Below are 21,379 nucleotides of genomic sequence, written 5' to 3' on the forward strand. Positions count from 1 at the left end.
GTCCAGAGGGTTGAGTTAATGATATTCTAGTTCCGCAGTATTATTGCTTAGGAAGGCTGTGCCCTTATTTATTTAACTCACTAATTTCTTTTCTATCTTATTCTCATACTCGTAACCACAGTCATTCTAATGTATGTGTGTTCTTTGTTTGTATGAGTTGCAAAAAACATGTATCGTTGCACTGTATGCATGTGGGTTTTTTAATTAATTTATTTATTTTTTATTAAAGTATAGTTGATTTACAGTGTGTGCCAATTTCTACTGTACAGCAAAGTGACGTAGTCATACATGTATGTATACATTCCCTTTCTTATATTACCTTGCATCGTGGTCTGTTCCAAGAGACTGGTTATAGTTCCCTGTGCTGTACCTTGCTTATCCATTCTAAATGTAATAGTTTGCGTCTACTAATCCCAAACTCCCAGTTCATCCCACTCTCCCTCCCTCCCCTTAGCAACCACAAGACTCTTCTCTATGTCTTTGAGTCTGTGTAATTTTAATTCAAGTAAATGGTATCTTGTTACCTGTTATCATTCTGTTTTTTACTTTTGCCCTCAGCCTTGTGGTGAGTGATGCATTTTTAACATCCATCCACACTTGGGTACGTCCAGTTTGTGGCATTCAGTTGCTGCCCAGTTCTCCCTGGTGTGCGTTACTCTCTTAGTGAAGGGCCCCAGGTTACCTGACACCAGCCTTTCCTCCCCACCGATAATACTGCATTGAATATTCTCAGATATATCCCTTCATGCACCGTGTGAACATTTCCTTGGGTTATTTTTCCAAAAGCAGGGTTGCTGATGATCAGAGCATATATATACTTAATGTGTTGATGCTGTCAAATTAGTCTTCAGCACGGCTGTACTAGTTCATACTTTTTGCAGCAGATTACGAATTCCTGTGGCCTCCTACTCCGCATCGGGTCCATAGATTTTTAAAAACGCTTTTTAGCGAGGTGTGTAACAGTCAGGAGATGAATAGGATTTTCATAATGGAGACAGGGAAGAAGAAAGGACCTTCTAGAAAAGACTGGAGTGAGCAGGGACCCAGGGGTTGTGTGTTAAGAGGAAATGATTTCTCCTCCTAATGGTCGAAGCACAGTCCCTGGAAGGGACAGCTGTGGGTGTGAAACAGGAGGAGGGGCCAGACTCTGGAAAGCCTAGAATGGAGAACTGGGAGTGACATGACCAAAGCAGGATGCTGGGATCCTTCCTTCAGTGAAGGGAGGTTTGGGAGGTGTGGAGACCAGCCAGAAGTTCGTCACAGTGGAAGGATATAGATTGGGGCCATTGTTTGAGTGATGGGAGCTGGGATAACTAGATGAAGGCTGGTTATTAACAGGAAAGGAAATGAGAAAAAGATGCTTGTTTGGTTTTATTTTAGACTTGTCAAGTTTGAGCTGCTGTCAGGACACTCAGAAATAATTACAGGTAGTTGAAAATTATTACATAAAATCCTATAATTGGATTTAGAATGCATTCAGTGGTGTAGAACGAAGAGAGCTAGCTTGATAGCTGTCTCGAAGCCACCAGCAGTAGGATGTATATGGCCGCTAAAAGAGCTAAGATAGTCTTGAGTCCCTTAATAGAAGTAGAGTGTAGAGCTGGAAGGAGGTAGCCAGTCGGCTCACCACTGGAGAGTTTTATGTTCATAAGAAAGAAGTTGACGTGCTGGAATTTGGGTGAAATTACCCCCCTCTCTGCATCTGTGACATATGCCTTCCCTCCTGTTCTTACGGATATTTGTTCTTATTTCTATATAATAGAAACTGGATCCCGTCCCTTCTCATTTTTTAAGATTGAAGTTGCGTTGATTTACACACTGTGTTAGTTTTGGGTGTACAACAAAGTGCTTCAGTTATATATATTTTTTCAAATTATTTTTCATTATAGGTTATTACAGGATACTGAATATGTATAGTTTTCTCTGCTGAATGGTAAATCTTCCTTGCTTATCTCTTTAATGTATGGCACTTTGTATCTGTTAATCCCATACTCCTGATTTATCCTATCCCTTCCTCCCTTTCCCCTTTGGTAACCTCGTTTGTTTTGTTTTGTTTTTTCTTTTTTATGGCCGCACCTGCGGTATATGGAGGTTCCCAGGCTAGGGGTCGAATCGGAGCTGTAGCCGCCGGCCTACGCCACAGCAGCTCGGAATCCGAGCCGCATCTGTGACTTACACCACAGCTCACAGCAGCCCCGGATCCTTCTGTTTTTTCCACCCCTTCCCATTTACTGAGGACACAAACATGAATAGCCCTTAAAGAATTCCCATCTTAATAAAAAAATTTTTTTAAAAAGAACTCCCATCTTGTGGGATTCCTAATGTGTGAGGAGTAGGGCAGTGTCCAGAGAAGTGCCTGGCACAGGGTAGGTGCTTGTTAAATATCTGTTGAATGGGAGTTCCCATCGTGGCCCAGTGGAAATGAATCCAACTAGGAACCATGAGATTGCGGGATCGATCCCTGGCCTTGCTCAGTGGGTTAAGGATCCAGTGTTGCTGTGAGCTGTGGTGTCAGCTGCAGATCTGGTGGCTCTGATCTGTCTGATGTGGCTGTGGCGGAGGCCAGAGGCCAGAGGCCGGAGGCTACAGCTCCTATTCTACCCCAAGCCTGGGAGCCTCCATACGCCATGAGTGCGGCCCTAAAAAGCAAAAAAAAAAAAAAAATTGTTGAATGAACGGCGGACTATAAGCCACGTGACCTCTCATCTAACTCCAACATGTGTTGTGCTGTTATGTGCTACTACCCCTGAGAGTGTGAGTTGTGAAGGCATTTCTGCAGGGTAGGGATGCACATCAAAACCTTGAGGTATGTGACTCTTTGGCCCAGCAATTTTTGGGGTTTTTTTTTTTTTTTAGTTTTTATTTGTTTGTTTTGCTTTTTTTTTAGGGCTGCACCTGTGGCATATGGGGGGTTCCCAGACTAGGGGTCCAATCAGAGCTACAGCTGCCAGCTATGCCAGAGCCACAGCAGCACCAGATCTAAGCCACGTCTGCAGCTCACAGCAATGTCAGATCCTTAACCCACTGAGTGAGGCCAGGGATTGAACCCGCAATCTCATGGTTCCTAATCAGATTCGTTTCTGCTGCGCCATGATGGGAACTCCTGGCCCAGGAGTTTTACTTCTGGGATTATCCTGAAGAAATGATGAGAGATGTTTACAGAGATATGTGTATGAAAAGTAGTTGATTGCAGTGATGTTTACAGTGCTAGAAATTAGAAACCACCTCTAATGTTAAAAAATAGGGGATTGGTCAGAGTTCCCACTGTGGCACAGTGTGCTAAGGATCCAACATTACCACAGCTGTGGCATAGGTCACTGCATCAGTGGGTTCAGTCCTGGCCTGAGAACTTCCATGTGCTGTGGATACAGCCAAAAAAAAGAAGGAAAGAAAAAATAGGGTATTGGTTAAATAAGTTAGTGTATGTGATGGACCACAGTCATCAAAAGTAGAAGGTGTAATATATGTGTTATTGGAGTTCCCATTGTGGCTCAGTGGTAATGAATCTGACTAGTATCCATGAGGAGGCAGGTTTGATCCCTGGCCTCGCTCAGTGGGTGAAGGATCTGGCATTGCCATGAGCTGTGGTGCAGGTCGCAGATAAGGCTTGGTTGGATTTGGCATTGCTGTGGCTGTGGTGTAGGCTGGCAGCTACAGCTCCAATTTGACCCCTAGCCTGGGAACTTCCATATGCCACAGGTGCAGCCCTAAAAAAAAAAAAATATATATATATATATATATAATTGATTTTAGTTTTTGCTTGACTGTTTTCTAATTACCTGTGTATTAGCAAAATGGAGGTTACGAAGTTATTTTTTAACAGTTTTATTGAAGTATAATTCATGCAGGAGTTTTCTTATGGCCCAGTGGGTTAAGGATCCAGCCTAGTCATTACAGTGGCTTGGGTCAGTGCTGTGCGGGTTTGACCCCTGGCCCAGGAACTTTCATATGCCATGGGCATGGCCAAAAGAAAAAAAATTCACATACCTCACAATTCACCCATTTCCTATGTATATTTCACTGGGTTTTTTTTTTTAGGGTATTCCTAGTCATGCATCCGTCATCATAATCAGTTGTAGAAATGTTTTCATCATCTGGGAAAGAAATCTCTTACCCTGTAACCATTGCCGCCCAGTTCTCTTACCCCGCTCCATCCCTAGGCAACACTAGTCTATTTTCTGTCTCTATAGATTTGCCTTTTCTGGACATTTCGTATAAACAGAATTGTAGAATATGAGCCATTTTGTGTTTGGTTTCTTTCTTTCTTTTTTTCCTTTTTTTCTTTGGCTACACCTGCAGCATATGGAAGTTCCCAGGTCAGGGATCGAACCCACACCACAGATGTACCCACAGCCACAGCAGGGACAGCACTGAATCTTTAACCCACTGAGCCACAAGAGAACTCCCTGTGTCTGGTTTCTTTTACTTAGCGTAATGTATCTTAGGTTCATGCATGTTGTACCAAGAATAAGTATTAAATTTCTTTTTATTACCAAATAATATTCCATTGTATGGATGTACCACATTTTATTTATCCATGCATCATTCCATCAACATTTCGGTTGTTTCTGCCTTTTAACTATTAAGAATAATGCTACTATGAATATTTATTTATGTTTTTGTGTGAACCTAAGTTTTTGTTTGTCTGGCCTAGATATCTGGGAGCAGGATTGCTGGGTCATGTGGTAACTTTGTATTTAACATCTTGAAGAATGAACAAACTGTTCCCAAAGCAGCTGCACTATTTTCCATTCCCATCAGCAGGGTATAAGGGCTCCAGGTTCTCCACATCCTTGCCAACACCTGTTATTTATCTGTCACAAAGGTATTTTTCAAAAACAATTCTGTGAGTCTAAGAGAAAATTTTAAAGGTATGGACGTGTTCCCAGTTTCTGCCTCTTATTTCTGCCCATGGAGGAAGTTATTTTTTCCCTTAAAAGAGTGTGTTGCAATAAGCCATTTGTTTTCTCCAATCTCCATCCACTTGTAACCAGTGGCCCACATTTTTGGAAGGGTTAGTTTGAATCAGGCGAGCCATCCACAGTCCTAGCCTAGTCTTCTCTTTGTGGAGCATCACACAGTAGAACCTGCCCCGCTGACTCTCTAGCACAGAACTCAAAATAAGAAGCTGTCAAGTGTGTGGAGCCATTGCTTTTAACTCGTGTAATGTTGGCCGGTCATTGAACAGGAAAAGTGCGCACCCCTTCCAACCGTCTTCGCTCTCTTGCTTTTAGATGGACGACGAGGACGACGATGACGATGTAGGAGATCATGATGAAGAGCACCCTGGGATGGAGGTGGTGCTGCATGAGGACAAGAAGTACTACCCCACAGCCGAGGAGGTGTACGGCCCCGAAGTGGAGACCATAGTTCAGGAGGAGGACACGCAGCCTCTCACCGGTGAGTCTGGAGGCGCTGGCTGGGGAGCGCTGAATCCGAAACCAGAAAACTGTCTTGAAAGCTCAGTGAATGAACTGATTAGTTTCTCTTTCAGGTACTATGTCTAGATTGAGATTCAATTAACCCCATTTTGATATTCAGTAAAACTCATAGCTTATTACTTAGCAAATAAGAGTTACAAAGAGAGAGAGCGTTCTTTCTTTTAATCTAATATCCGTTTAGGTGCTTGAAGACAGTCTTTAAGTTCTCTTCTGGTCTGATATCCAAACAATACCAACTCCTTTAACTAGTCTTCACAATGCTTATTTTCCACTTTACTAATTTTCACTGAGCTTCTGGAAAGTGGTTGCATTTTTAAATGCAAGGAGTGCTTTTGAACTGATATCGAGCTCATCCTCTATCTAGTCCCTCTCTCTTCCTCTCACAAAATAAAGTCCAAACACCTCACTCCACAGTTCAAGACCCTTCACTGTCTCGTGCCAAATAGCATTCCCAGGACTTTCTCAATCTCAGTGACCCATGAGAATAGCATAAATTGATGTCGCATATCGTATATTCTGAAAGCTCAGTCTGTTGGAATAGGGCTCTGTGTTTTTATGTTTTATGCCTACCTGCACATCACTACTTTTTTTTTCTCCTAGAACCCATTATTAAGCCAGTGAAAACCAAGAAATTCACTCTGATGGAGCAGACACTACCTGTCACAGTGTATGAAATGGAGTAAGTTATTAAGGTCTTGCAGCATCTCTGCACAAACAGTATGGGTTCATTTTTTTTGTGGAGGTAGGAGGTGGTTTGTGGTTGAAGTAGCCAGTGAATTATTGTGAAAGCAGAACTCTCTCCCTACAATTTGCCAGCATTTTCTTTCTTTCTTTCTTCCTTTTTTTTTTGTCTTTTACTAGGGCTGCACCCTCAGCATATGGAGGTTCCCAGGCTAGGGGTCTAATCGGAGCTACAGCTGCCGGCCTACACCACAGCCACAACCACGCCAGATTCGAGCCTCGTCTGCGACCTACACCATAGCTCATGGTAACACCAGATCCTTAGCCCACTGAGCGAGGCCAGGGATTGAACCTGCAGTCTCATGGTTCCTAGTCGGATTTGTTTCCACTGCGCCACAACAGGAACTCACCCTTACTTGCTTTTTAAATGTCATTATTTTCCTATTGAAAGCTCCATGACATTTCAAGATTATGTCACCTCACAAATGAGTCTGTTCCATTCCCAAAGCCTGAACTGTGTAGGGGTAGAAATTCATGTCTGCCTTGGAACATTCTCCAGTTGGGCTGAAAATTGTTCCTGGCCAAAAATACCTAGAACATCTCTGCACCGCTCCTTTGTTTGAAAACCGTTGCCAGAGTCCCTTTTCTCTCTTCCTTTCTCCTTTCAGTTTCTTGGCAGATCTGATGGATAACTCGGAGCTCATCAGAAACGTGACGCTCTGTGGCCATCTCCACCATGGCAAGGTGAGGGAACTTGGAACAGGGTTGCTCTTTGTTTCTGCTGAGTGTTTCAGCCTAAGAGTCACTAATTGGGGTCTGAGGCCATAAGGCTGGACCTCCTGACTCTGCAGGGCCTCCCTGGAGCCTATTGTGAAACCGAGCCGTGAAATCCCAGCTTTTCCTGAGCAGCAGATGGAAAGCTAAGCCACTTGCATGCCTGAGCCTTGTGTCTACATCTGGACAGCAGAGGGGAAATTGGGCCTTACTTTATTTTATAAGTTTTCATTTCCTGGAGGACGCTTGCCCAAGAAAGATTTCATCTTTCATTTGAAAATAATCCCGTGGCTTCTTTATTTCTTTGTTGTCCCATAATCTCCCCTGCTCTCCTCCTCCTCTCCTTATCCCTGAATTGTGTGGTGTATTGGTAACTGGGGGAGGGTGGAGTCGATTTTCCTCTGTGGCCAGCAGAACATAACTTTCTTTTCCCTTGCAGACGTGTTTTGTAGATTGTTTAATAGAGCAGACTCACCCGGAAATCAGAAAGCGCTATGACCAAGATGTAAGTAGAAATTCTGTGGAGGGTTTGGGATGAACCATTCAGAACACAGGGGGGTGTCTCTCCTTCTCCTTCCTTCTAACCTCCCACTCTCATTATAAGTAATGATGCCTATAATATGCTGCTTCATAATTGTAATTTCTATTAATAGCCCTTAAGAAAATAATTTCCATTTTCTCAGGAACATAGAGAATATTAACCTGCAGTATTTTTGGATGATCTGTTCTGCACTTGAGATCCCTCCTGTGTTCTGATATATCCTGACTTTTATAGCCTATTCTTTCCTGTCATAGTATTAATAGCCTACTCTATAAATATAATACAGTTGGACCTTGTTGTTTCCATGATAAATTTAAATGCCTGTGAATGAGGCCCAGTGTGGCTGCAAGTCTCAGTGCAATAACTGTTCAGTCTCCGCCAGATTGACTGTTTTGATGTGCGGGTGTTCCGTGAAGGCTAGAGGTGTCTTCCTTTACCACTGTGCAGAATTCAATGCATTTGATGTGATTTAGCTCTCCAGCCACCTCGGTCCTTAGTGACTTCCCTGACTCCCCCCATAAAACCATCCAGGAGCATTTTCCACCTGGGAGGGCCCTAGTCTCATTGAACTCTCTGTAGCGCACCCTCTTGCCTTCCATCTGTTCTCCTCCTGAGCCAGAGGCCCCCAGGTTAGGAGTGGGTGAGGGGAATGATTGATGGTTTGTGGGTGGCAAGAATCTGAATTCAGGTGGTAACTACATTTTTTTTTTTTTTTCTTTTTTCAGCTGTGTTACACAGACATCCTCTTCACAGAGCAAGAGGTAAGTGTGCCTTTGGGAATCTGATTGTTGCCACACCAGACCCAGCAGTGGTGGTTTTGTAGGGAAAGTTTTTATGATAACGTTTTGGCCCATACAGCACCCGTCCCCCATAACTCCCATCCCTCAACCTCTTTATCTCCCTGCTTCGTCCCATGATCTCTAACTTGAAAGAGAGCTGGGTAGGCAAACTGTAGGATAAAAGGAGAGACCCTCCTGTCCTTACCTGGATTTAATTTAGCCTAATGGGGCAGATGCCAAGAGGTGGTGTGTACATTTATCTGTAAGTTATACAGAAGCCAAACATGATTTTTAAAATGACATCATCCTTAAAATCTATAGGATGACTCCATCCATATGTCGCTCTTCCTAGGGGCAGCTTCCCTTAGAGAAGAGGTTCATCTCTCTTTGTTCTTCTCTTTCTCTGTAAAGGAGTGCACGTATATCTCTGTCTTTTCCATTCCATCTGGTTAGTCTTTCCATCTAGAGGGGATCTTTATCCCTCCCCTCTAACACCTTCTGTTTCCTCTTCTCCTTTTTTTTTTTTTTTTTTTTTTGTGTGTGTGTGTGTGTGTGTGTGTCTTTTTAGGGCTGCTTCCATGGCATATAGAGGGTCCCAGGCTAGGGGTTGAATTGGAACTGTAGCCACTGGCCTACACCACAGCCACAGCAACACAGGATCCGAGCTGCGTCTGCGACCTACACCAGAGCTCACGGCAGCCCTAGAGCCTTAACCCCCTGAGTAAGACCAGGGATCAAACCTGTGTCCTCACAGATGCTAGTCAGATTTGTTTCTGCTGAGCCACAATGGGAACTCCCCTCCTTTATTTCTGTCTCTCTTAAATGACCACATGGAAAGCACAAATGTATAAGTTTGACTAACCAAAGGAACTCTAAACGGTGCTGGCATATGATAAGCAATCAACAAATATTAGCTATTTAAAAAATATATGTGTGTATATATTTGACTGGAGTTGGGCTTTTTTTTGTTGGGTTTTAGCTGTGCCTGTGGCATGTAGAAGTTCCCAGGCCAGGGATTGAACCCACACCACAGCAGTGACATAAGCCATAGCAGTGACAATGCCAGATCCTTTAACCCACTGTGACGGGCTGGGGAATTGAACTTGCCCCTCCACTGCTGCAATCAGATTCTTAAGCCACTGTACCACAGCAGCAACTCCTACTATAACTTTCGCTATATTTAAAAAAAAAAAAGGAGTTCCTGTTGCGGCGCAGTGGTTAACAAATCCGACTAGGAACCATGAGATTGCAGGTTCGATCCCTGCCCTTGTGCAGTGGGGTAATGATCCGGCATTGCCGTGAGTTGTGGTGTAGGTCGCAGACGTGGCTCGGATCCTGCATTGCTGTGGCTCTGGCATAGGCTGGCGGCTACAGCTCCGATTCAACCCCTACCTAGCCTGGGAACCTCCATATGCCGAGGGAGCAGCCCAAGAAATGGCAAAAAGACCAAAAAAAAAAACCCAAAAAACAAAAAAAAACCTAGGAATTCCCTCATGGCCTAGCAGGTTAAGGATCAGTGCTATTACAGCTCTGGCTTGGGTTTGATCTCTTGTGTGGTCTGGGAACTTCCACATGCCACAGGCACAGCCAAAAAAAAAGGAACCTAAAATAACCCAGATAGTTTCTTTTGATTTATATGATGTTTAATTATTTTTATTTATAGTGTACGAGGAAGATAAGATTTTAGGACTGTGGATTCTCCTATTATGGTTTACCACTGCTTTGCTTGCTTGTTCTTTTATTTTTACTTTTTTGTATTTGAACCAACTCTCCCCCATCCTGGGAAATGCTGTTAAGACCAAGATAGTTTGTCTTCAAGGTCATTCTGATTAGAGGACTAGGTTACAAAATCACACACACTACAAGGAGAGACAGTGGTGTAACTTACTAGCAACTGGGAAGCCCCCAAAGCAGAGTAAACCCCTCCTGCATAGGATGAGCTCTTGATCATCCTGTCTCTCTCTCTGTGACTTTCAGAGGGGTGTTGGCATCAAAAGTACTCCTGTGACAGTGGTCTTGCCAGATACCAAAGGAAAATCCTATCTCTTCAATATCATGGACACTCCAGGTAGGATGTTCCTGACCTTTTACTGTCAAAACCTTGACTTATTTTTTTCTTGTGCTCCTACTATTTCTAGAACAGAAAAGAGCATTATGTCTTTCTTTTTACATTCTGTTCATTAAGATGATAATTTTCATTTTTAACGGTTTCCTTTGCTTCTAACCAGTTAATTAGCAAGCACTGTGCTCCAGGTCTTCTGTCTTATTCCTCTCTTGACTCTGCTCTAGACTATTTAAATTTGGGGGAATCTTATTCATATATTAGTTTCAGCCTGTCAGTCACTGTGCTAGACATTGGGGTGACAAAGATGAGTCAGACATGGTCCCAGCCTCAGGCCATCTCAGTCTTTTGATGGAGACCACGGGTACTTACCAGTGGCTGGGGATGTACAGGTTGCCATGGAGCAGCATATCTTGTCCCTTGGTTGCCTTTTTCTCTTGATTCATTTTTATTTTTTGCTTTTTAGGGCCACACCCATGGCATATGGAGGTTCCCAGGCTAGGGGGCCACAGCAGTGCAGGATCTGAGCCTCATCTGTGACCTACACCACAACTCACCGCAATGCCAGATCCCCAACCCACTGAGTGAGGCCAGGGGTCAAACCCGCATCCTCATGGGTACAAGCAGGTTCTTTCTGCTGCGCCACAATGGGAATTCTGGAAAATCTGGGTTTTGGCAGATTGGCCTTTTGCCCCATCAGGTGCCCTATGCCCTCCTACTTCTTAGCCCCTGACCCCCACCCATACCCAGCAGCAGCACTTTGCCAGGAACCAGCTCCATGCTAAAGCCCTTCCTTTGCCTTTTTTTCTGCCTCCAGATTGTCTTCTGTCCCACAGAATTCGACTCACTGATGGTTAGACTAAGCTAGGGTGTGAGTGGAATGCATTATGCCCTGCTTGGTAAAACATTTCCTCCTTTTTATGTTTGGGGGCCTCCTGTATAAAAGCACAATCCAAGGATGGGACACTAACGTGGAAATTTTTTTTGGCTATGCCCATGGCATCCAGAAATTCCTGGGCCAAGGATTGAACACAAGCCACAGCAGTGACAATGCCAGATCCTTAACCCACTAGGCCACCAGGGAACTCCTAATGTGGAATTTTATACACTGCAGGGAGCTGTGGGGAGAAGGGAACGGGGCTCTTTGTGGGTTCACATGCTTTGCAGTGCCCTGCAGACCACATACAAGTTGATTGTGCCTCAGCCTGTATCCACACAAGTGGCAACTTACCTGGTATTTGCTTTTCAGGGCATGTGAATTTTTCTGATGAAGTCACAGCTGGCTTGCGCATCTCAGATGGAGTGGTCCTGTTCATTGATGCTGCCGAGGGCGTGAGTCTGCTTCTGTCCTTTGGGACCCCTCTCTCCCTGTTATATTTGCCCTACACACTGCCCAGAGCTCTGAGTGAGCTGAGCCAGGAGCCAGAGAACGTGAGCGTCTCTGAGATTGAGGCTCATACTTGCTTTAAAATTAGGGCAGCAAATAAAGGTGTAAATCAGTTCTCAGTGAGTCCCTCACCCCCTGCCCAGAGAAGCTCAAGATGATAGGACTCGTTGTCATTTAAGAAACACAGGAGGAGTTCCTGTCGTGGTGCAATGGTTAACAAATCCGACTAGAAGCCATGAGGTTGCAGGTTTGATCCCTGGCCTGCTCAGTGGGTTAAGGATCCAGCGTTGCCGTGAGCTGTGGTATAAGTCACAGACGTGGCTCAGATCTGGCGTTGCTGTGGTTGTGGTGTAGGCTGGTGGCTACAGCTCCAATTAGACCCCTAGCCTGGGAACCTCCATATGCCGAGGGATCAGCCCAAGAAATGGCGAAAAGACCAAAAAAAAAAAAAAAAAAAAAAAAGAAACACAGGAATGACAAATGTAAATAATAGGGAGGGAGGAGAGTTTATTCCTGTAAGTGGATTTTATTCTATTTTGTTTTATTTTACTTTTTTGCTTTTTAGGGGCACAACTGCAGCATATGGAAGTAACCAGGCTAGGGGTCAAATGAGAGCTGCAGCTGCCAGCCTATGCCACAGCCACAGCAATTAGGGATTCAAGCTGTATTTGCAACCTACACCACAGCTCACAGCAACACCAGATCCTGAACCCACTGAGCGAGGCCAGGGATCAAACCAGTGTCCTCATAGATACTAGTCAGGCTTGTTTCCACTGAGCCACAACAGGAGCTCCGGATTTTAAATGTCAGTGAAGTTGTCTAAACTAAGAAGAGATTGGAGTTAAAAGGGCCAGAGTGTTTTTTATATTTCTAAATAGAAAGATTAGGTATGTGGAGTTCCCACTGTGGCCCTGCTCAGTGGGTTAAGGGTCCACTGTTGCCCTGAGCTGTGTGTGGTGCAGGTAGAAGATGAGGATCGGACCCCATGTCTGGTGGTTGCAGCTCCAAGTCAACCCCTAGCCTGGGAACTTCCATATGCCTTGCCTCTCCTGTGGCCCTTAAAAAAAAAAAAAAAAAAAAAAAAAAAGAATAGCTAATTTGGCTAACCTCATTCATGTTGTCATTGGTGAGATAGCCAGCAGAGGGAGCCAGCGTTGCCCTTTTAAAAAATTAACTTCATTTTGGGGTAATTTCGAACTTATTGAAAAGTTGTAGTAATACTGAGAACGCACCTTCATTTGCTTTGTAATCATCTCTCTGTACATGCTTGTGTGCCCTCACACGTTTGTGTGTTTTCCATTGGACCAATTGAAAGTAATGTATTTCAGGATGTATTTCCTAACAGGGACATACACTTACCAAGATTTGGAAACTTAGTATTGGTCAATATTGTCGTATAGGCCTTTTCTGGAGACCGTAATCAGTCTCTCTGATTGTTCCAGTAATGTCCTTTATAGAGGTTTTTTTTCCCCTAACCCAACCCAACATTCAATTTTCATGTCTCCATAGTCTCTCTCTCTCTCTCTTTTTTTTTTTTTTTTTGTCTTTTCAGGGCTGCACCCATGGCATATGGAGGTTCCCAGGCTAGGGGTTGAATCGGAGCTGTAGCCACCGTCCTACACCACAGCCACAGCAATGTGGGATCTGAGCCGCGTCTGCAACCTGCACGTCTGCTCATGGTAACGCTGGATCCTTAACCCACTGAGCGAGGCCAGGGATTGAACCCGAAACCTCATGGATCCTAGTCGGGTTCATTACCACTGAGCCATGATGGAACTCCTACGTTGTGTTTTTACTAGTCCGTCACGTCAGAAGGTCCGTGATGTCCCCATATCCCATTACTGGTGATGTCAACTTTGATGACTTGGCTAGGGTGGGCCTGTCAGGTTTCTCCAGTGCGAAGTTACTATTTTATTTTACCCTTTCTAATAATTTGTGGGCAGGTACCTTGAGTCAGTATAAACATGCTATTCCTTATCAAAGTTTACTTCTTTTGTCATCCATTGGTCATTCCTAGCTTGTTTATATAATAGTTACAAATGGTGGTTTTTCTCTTATTATTTCTTCTGTATTTATTGGTCAGAATTTTGTTGTAAGGAAGAGCTTTCCATTCTTCTCCACTTGATTATTTATTAGTAATATAGATTCATGTATTTTTATTGTACACAGTGAGTTTTAATCCTTTAAGATCCTTATATCTTTTATATTTTTTCTTTTGTTTTGTTTTTCTTTTTTGGCCGCCCCACAGCATAGGGAGCTCTTGGGCCAGAGATTAGATCTGAGCCATAGTTGTGACCCCCACTGCAGCTGTGGCAACACCTGATCCTTTAACTCACTGTGCCAGGCCGGGAATTGAACCTGTGTCCTTGCGCTATAGGGACACCACCAATCCCGCTGGCTAGTGAGAACTCCTTCAGGCTGACTTCTTTATCCTTTTGACGTGCCCCATCTTCTTGTAGGCACAAAAAGATGCCCTAAACTCATCTTGTACTTTCCCCGCCCCAGTCTAGGAGTCAGCTGCTTCTCCAAGGAGCTCTGGCTCCTTCTACTGAGGACTGGTATTTGGAAACAAAGATTAGGGCATATTTATTGCTACTGGGGCATATTGCTTCGAGGACTTTTCACTGAACACAGGTAACATTCACCCCTATGTATCTGTAACTGTTTCTAGGCACATATATTAAAAACCATTAGTTCACCGAAAAAGAAGAAAAAAACACGAGTTGGAGTTCCCGTCGTGGCACAGTGGTTAACGAATTCAACTAGGAACCATGAGGTTGCGGGTTTGATACCGGGCCTTGCTCAGTGGGTTAAGGATCCAGCGTTGCCATGAGCTGTGGTGTAGGTTGCAGACGCGGCTCGGATCCTGCGTTGCTGTGGCTCTGGCGTAGGCCAGTGGCTACAGCTCCGCTTAGACCCCTAGCCTGGGAACCTCCATATGCTGTGGGAGCGGCCCAAGAAATAGCAAAAAAAAAAAAAAAACCACGAGTTCATCCTAACGCCCAGCATTCCATTTCAGCACCACTGCGGCTTCCTAAGCCTTCTCTAGCACACAGAGACCTGACTCCCAACATTTCTTCATTTCTCAATCCTGCAAGGTGCCCTCTTAAAATTCCTGAGTCTGAAATTCCCATTGTGGCTCAGTGGGTTAAGAACCCGACTGGCATCCATGAGGATATGAGTTCTGTCCTTGGCCTCACGTGTTGGGTTAAGGATCTAGTGTTGCCGTGAGCTGCAGTGCATGACATAGCTCGGATCCATCGTTGCTGTGACTGTGGTGTAGGCCGGCAGCTGCAGCTCCAATTCAACCCCTATCCTGGGAATCTCCATATGCTGCAGGTGCGGCCCTAAAAAGACAAAAGACAAAAAATTCCTGCATCTGCTGTTGGACAGGATACCCTCTTCCTCCCCCCAACAATCTGTTTCCCCAGATCTTCTTTTCCACGTCCTTCATATTTTAAAGCAGTGCCTTCTTTGGCTCTGCTTTGGACTTTTCTGCCCTCTTTGCTCCGATCATCACCTTCTGAACCTCATGTCTCTCAGGTGATGCTGAACACAGAGCGGCTGATCAAGCACGCCGTGCAGGAGAGGCTGGCGGTCACCGTGTGCATCAACAAGATTGACCGGCTAATCCTGGAGCTGAAGCTGCCTCCCACTGACGCGTATTACAAGCTGCGTCACATCGTAGATGAGGTCAATGGATTGATAAGGTAGAGGAATCCTGGGCATGGACCTTGAACACCTCTGGGGGCAACTCTGATTTCTTGGCATACGTGGATGTGCTTACTGGACTTAGCTAGGGGCACATTCTGTGGCTTTGCAGGGATTGACTCCATTCCTTAACCAGATGTGCAGCTCACCTCACGTCTTCAGTATAGCCCTGTGCTCAGTACCCTGAGCCCTAGAATCAGTCTCATCTTCACCCGTACCAACCATGTAAGGTTCCCTGAGCTTGTAGGGCCTCAGGTCCACATCTGTAAAAAGGGAATAGTACTGGAGTTCCCGTCATGGCACAGTGGAAGCGAATCCAACTAGTATCCACGAAGATTCGGGTTCAATCCCTGGCCTTGCTCCGTGGGTCAGGGATCCGGTGTGGCCGTGAGCTATGGCATAGGCCGGCATCTGTAGCTCCAAATCACCCCCTAGCCTGGGAATTTCCATATGCCATGGGTGTGGCCCTAAAAGCAAAAAAAAAAAAAAAAAAAAAAAAAGGAATAGTACTACTTATATAGTGAGGTGTTACCAGAAATGAAATAGTACATGTAACACTTAGAACATAGGATCGGGCAGCTTTGGAGAATAGATTAAATATGGAGCGTTCCTGTGGTGCAACGGGTTAAGGATCCGGCGTTGTCACTGCTGCAGGAACTTCCAGGTGCTACAGGCGTGACCAAAAAGAAGTCACATCTCAACTGCCAAACAAGAAATAGCAACAGGAGTTCCTGTCGTGGCACAGCGGAAATGAATTCGACTAGGAACCATGGCCTCGCTCAGTGGGTTAAGGACTTGGCGTTGCCATGAGCTGTGGTATAGGTTGCAGACAGGGCTTGGATCTGGTGTGGCTTTGGCGTAGGCTGGCAGCCATAGCTCCAATCAGACCCCTAGCCTGGGAACCTCCATATGCTGCAAGTGTGGCCCTAAAAAGACAAAAGACCAAAAAAAAAAAAAAAAGAAAGAAAGAAAAAGCAACATAAATGTATTATTTAGAAATATAGAGGTAAATGTTCTAGAAGCAGCTTTAAAGGAGTTGAAAGCAGTTGCCTCTAGGGAGCACAACTGGGGAGTGTGGTGGGGGACTGCTCTTTATAAGCCAGTACCTTCATCTCTGAATTAAGAAATGCCATGAAGCAGTGTGTCAGGAAGGCTAGGGTTGGTGGATTTGATCCCTGCATACAGCTGCGTTTTTAATAAATGCAAGTGACCTTGGGTGCTGTGGCTTCTGTGTGGCTTTTAACATGAATTTGCAAAGCAAAGCCAAACAAGACAATAAAGAGCAGGGCAGTGGGAGTGGGGAGCAGAGTTGCTCTTCCTTTTCTTTCATTCTTTACTTATATTGGTGTTTATGTCTGTATTTATGAAACGGAGGCTTCTCTAAAATGTACTCCCGTCTTATCACATTAGATTCATTTCCTGTGTCCCAAGGTCTTTGTCCCTGTCCTCCAAGTTTCCCCTTATGTGTCCAGTGCAGTTAACTTCTCTAGGATCCTGCAAAATGTTCCCTGCTCTGGGAAATCATCTTGTTACTGGGAGTTAGGGAACAGCTCCATCATGTCACTTTCTTGGACCGGGCTTTTGGCCAAGCTGAGTGTATTACGCAAGCCCCTTCCGAGGGCGAGCGCTGGAGAGAGGCTGTGATGTCGAGCCCGTGCCCTTCACCCGTAGCGTTGTGCCAGCGCTGTTGCCCAGCCTGGCCCTGTGCTCACGACCGTCTCTGTTTCAGCATGTATTCCACCGACGAGAACCTGATCCTTTCCCCGCTCCTGGGCAACGTCTGCTTCTCCAGCTCCCAGTACAGCATCTGCTTCACACTGGGCTCCTTTGCCAAGATCTATGCTGACACCTTTGGTAAGCTCTGGCTGGCAGTCTGCCTCGCCAGCTTCCCCTGAGTCTTGTGTGCCTTTGCTGCTAAATGGTTTAGAAATGGGCTTCATGCCAGAGTCCCCTGCCTCAGGGAGCCTTTTATCAACTATTATCACATTTGGGCCTGTTTTGGGCCCTGAAGCTCTTTCCTCAGGCTTCGTGGTTTCTAAACAATCAAAGGATAAAGGTGACTGGGAAAAAGTGGGTGAAGAGGAAGCTCATGTTAGGAATAAATCTCCTAGAGTGACACAGATTTTATCAAAAAGGAATTAGCAGAGTTCCCTCTGTGACACAGCAGATTAAGGGTCTGGTTGTCTGTGTGGCAGCACAGGTTTGATCCCTGGCCTGGCAAAGTGGATTGAGGATCTAGAGTTGTCCTAACTGTAGCATAGACTGTAGCTGTGGCTCGAATTTGATTCCTGGAGAGGGAACTTCCGTGTGCCATGGTTGTAGGCAGGAAAGAAAAAAGGGATTATCCATGCCCACAGAGCTGTGCAGGCCTCTTCCTCAAAGATGGAGTCTTCCTCAAAGCCGGTGCTTCCAGCTGGCTTTCCGACCGTATCCAGGCATATGGAACTTCTGTAGGCCCGCTTGAGAGTTTGCAGTGGTCTGCAGTCCACTCGGACGCCCAATGGGATGACTTTATAGGCCCCTGGAGCCTCCACACCACAGCCCTGAGACCAGCTTCCCAAATCTTCAGAGGTTCCTGGGCTCGCCACCTCCGCCCCTCCCGTCCCTCAGATTCCAGTAGGAACCACGTCCTCTGTGTCATGTGGGTCGTGTGTGTCGAATACTGTACTTCCCAGGTGTTGTTATTGCCCCTGTTTTGGGAGCTGAGGAGATAAGCTCAGTGGGAGGCCTCACAGTGCCAGTGTTTCTGTTCACACCAGTCAGTGGTCCTGCCTCTATCAGTGTGAAAAACGTTCACTCTGATGGGAAAAAATGGGCCAATTAAAACTTGATTTTGGAGTTCCCATTGTAGCTCAGTGGGTTAAGAACCTAACCTGTATCCAAGAGGATTTGGATTTGATCCCAGGCCTTGCTCAGTGGGTTAAAGATCCGGCGTTGCCCTGAGCTGTGGTGTAGGTCGCAGATGCGGCTTGGATCCTATGTTTCTGTGGCTTTGGTAGCTGCAGGCCAATAGCTGTAGCTGCAGTTCGACCCCTAGCCCAAGAACTTCCAAGTGCTTCAAGTGTGGGCCCTAAAAAGACAAAAAACAAAAACCTGGAGTTCCTGTCGTGTCTCAGTGATTAACGAATCCGACTAGGAACCATGAGGTTGCGGGTTTGATCCCTGGCCTCTCTCAGTGGGTTGAGGATCCGGCGTTGCCATGATCTGTGGTGTAGGTTGCAGACGCAGCTTGGATCCCGAGTTGCTGTGGCTGCGGCGAAGGTCAGCAGCTACAGCTCTGATTCGACCCCTAGCCTGGGAACCTCCATATGCTGCAAGTGCAGCCCTAGAAAATATAATAATAATAATTAAAAAAAAAAAAAAAAAAAAAACCTTGGAAAGTCAGCATTGGAAGGGCTGTCAGACAGAGATCGCTGAGTCCATCACCTTCGTTCTACACGTGGGAAAACTCTGCCCAGGGACACGGAACTTATTGCTGGTGTTAGGACTAGAGTCCACTTTGGTGCTTTTTCTATCACACCATCCTCCCAAAATTGATACCGTGTCCTCTTACCAGGAATCCAGAGCATGATGAATAACCTGACTCCTGGGAACTTGTCCACTGGGTAGACAGCTTCCCACGCTGATGAGCGGCAGTGTAAGGTGGTGAGGGCTGGGGGGCCAGGTGGCTGACGTGGGCAGGTAGGGCTGAGAGAATTCGGAGGGGAAGTCAGTTCCAAAGGCCCAGGAGTCAGAGAAGACTGCACGAAGGAGACAGGGCTCGGACAGTGGAGAGGAGGGGTTAGGAGGCCCGGACACGCTGGGTTGGGAAAGGAGGCACAGAGGCAGGCGGCCTTGGTCCGTGAACTGCCCTGTAACAGAGGACTGTCACCAAGGAGACGTGCTGAAGTAAAACTCCTGGCAGGCTGGGTTGGGACCACACCGAGGAGGATTTGGAGTGCTAGGTTAAGGAATTTCGACATGATCCTGTCGGCAGTTAGGAGCTAATAAAGATTGGAGCCAGATACATGTGCAGACTCACAAAAGATTGACCAGAGAGAGGAAGGGCACGGGCGGCATCGCCTGTTTAGATGTTTTTGCCAGTGTTCAGATACAGGACTGTGACTGCTGGCTTCATGTTATCTCTAAGGTGGAGCAGAGAAGCGTTTGCTCATTCTTTGAGCGTTTATTATGAACCTTGTGTTATGCACTAGGCCTGGTTCTTGAGTGCTGGAGCAGCCCGGTCCAGTGGGTCCAGTGCCGCCTGGGTTAAGTGCAGTGATGGGGAGGGGGGTGTGAAAGGCGCTGCGGTTCATGGAGGAGGGAGAGTTTCAGTAACTAGTACTGTGGGAAAGAGAGGAAGAATTTGGTAGTTAACAAAGTGGGGAGGAAAGAGATTTTGAGCTTGGATGAAGTGCCCATGATGGCTTCACTGAAAGAGAAAGTCTGGGGCAGTGTGGCTGGAGGAAAAGGTGATGAATTGCCTTTATGCCGTCTCGAGCAAGAGGTAACAGTCTGACATCTGGGTAGAACTGTCCAGGAGATAGTTAGTGGTATCAGGGAACCAACGGAGTGTAATAGGAGCTCTTGACTCAGAAGATCTTGAACTTTAAGAGCCATAGTTGCTGCGTTCAGTCTGATGAGGTTTAGCAGTTGCAGACCAGCTGAAAATATCAAGTGATAAAAGTTGACACAAAGGTTGGCTTTGGTGTTTTCTCTCCAGAGGGCTGGGTGTCTGCCTTCTAGAGATTTAGGGTAGACAGAGTGTCAGCGTGGTGCTGCAGTTGGGAGGTTGCCCACACTGGCAGCAGAGCAGAGCTTCAGTGGGTCAGGAAGGGACGGGGGCACTATTGAGCCCCACTGCCACAAGTGGCAGGGTTTAGGTGCAGACAGGATAGCACATAGGCAGTCGAGGCTGTTCCAGCAAGGGGAAGAATATGAACTGTACCCTTGTCCATAGTCCGGGCAGACGTGTGCTGGGGGTGAGCTGCCTGGGTGCTCATTTTGTCTCCAGCATCATCTCATCAGCTTTGGGCCAGTCCTGTCCTTGGTGCCTCCACATCCTTGTCTGCCTGCCTGGGTAGAAAGAAATGTCTGGACCTTGGAAAGGAAATTCCTCAGCTAGAAACCACTTGGGACACCGGAAACAATTTGAACAATACTTTGAGGAATAGATTATAATTGTATGCGTTTTTTTCTTATAGGGGATATTAACTACCAGGAATTTGCTAAAAGACTCTGGGGTGACATCTATTTCAACCCCAAGACGTAAGTTGAGTGTGGGAAGTGACTCTAGAGGGTGTGCCATTTGCCCAGTAAGTGAGGACAAAGTTCCTAAGCGTAAAACCTACTTTTTTATTAAATGTGAACTGCTGTCTTACCTCCTCCTTCCTGAGCTCTAAAAGGGTGAGAGGCTGTTTCCCTCGAGGTCTCCACAGCTCATCCAAGGCATGCATGGTCACACACATTCCTTCCCTCGGCTTTGTGCAGATTCAGAATTTAGGAAACACCCTTGGGGTTGGTGACACTGCCTTCTCCCTCCTGGACCACTCGTAACTCTTGATCTCTTTAGGCGAAAGTTCACAAAAAAAGCCCCGACCAGCAGCTCCCAGAGGAGCTTCGTGGAGTTTATCTTGGAGCCCCTATATAAGATCCTCGCTCAGGTGAGTGGGTCAGGCCACCTGGCTCCAGTCTGCCCTGTGAGCCCAAGTGGAAAAGCTGGTAAACTTGACTTCCTGCTGCCCCAAGCTGCTTGTTTTTGTATTACTCAGTGTGAGGGAGGCTGGTCACCAGTTGTCTGGACTCTAGGACATTGCAGTCCTCGAAGTGCTGTTGAGATCAGCATAAAGGGGGAGATGGAGAAGGCACAGCCTAGAGAAAAGTTATACAATGGTTTTGACTAACAGGTCAGTGGAAGGCGACACTTGGGAAATAATAGTTTGGGGAGTTCTTGCTGTGGCACAGCGGGTTAAGAATCCAGCTGCAGTGGCTCCGGTCACTGTGGAAGTGCAGGTCCCCAGCACA

At 46.0% G+C, this 21,379-nt stretch overlaps 1 protein-coding gene across 1 annotated transcript in view; it reads left to right on the top strand.

Moving 5' to 3' along the window:
- The window catches only part of EFTUD2 (elongation factor Tu GTP binding domain containing 2), a 40,627-nt gene that overhangs the window by 6,153 nt on the left and 13,095 nt on the right, over positions 1 to 21,379 (top strand). The window contains exons 3-13 of the mRNA XM_003131332.4: positions 5,235 to 5,400; positions 6,042 to 6,120; positions 6,791 to 6,866; positions 7,336 to 7,401; positions 8,163 to 8,198; positions 10,194 to 10,284; positions 11,528 to 11,610; positions 15,209 to 15,375; positions 17,106 to 17,230; positions 20,560 to 20,623; positions 20,928 to 21,018. Coding sequence (XP_003131380.1) covers positions 5,235 to 5,400; positions 6,042 to 6,120; positions 6,791 to 6,866; positions 7,336 to 7,401; positions 8,163 to 8,198; positions 10,194 to 10,284; positions 11,528 to 11,610; positions 15,209 to 15,375; positions 17,106 to 17,230; positions 20,560 to 20,623; positions 20,928 to 21,018 — 1,044 coding nt within the window. The remainder of the gene's footprint in view (positions 1 to 5,234; positions 5,401 to 6,041; positions 6,121 to 6,790; positions 6,867 to 7,335; positions 7,402 to 8,162; positions 8,199 to 10,193; positions 10,285 to 11,527; positions 11,611 to 15,208; positions 15,376 to 17,105; positions 17,231 to 20,559; positions 20,624 to 20,927; positions 21,019 to 21,379) is intronic.

The sequence above is a fragment of the Sus scrofa genome, chromosome 12 (assembly GCF_000003025.6).
Source record: "Sus scrofa isolate TJ Tabasco breed Duroc chromosome 12, Sscrofa11.1, whole genome shotgun sequence".
Classification (NCBI taxonomy): Eukaryota; Metazoa; Chordata; class Mammalia; order Artiodactyla; family Suidae; genus Sus; species Sus scrofa.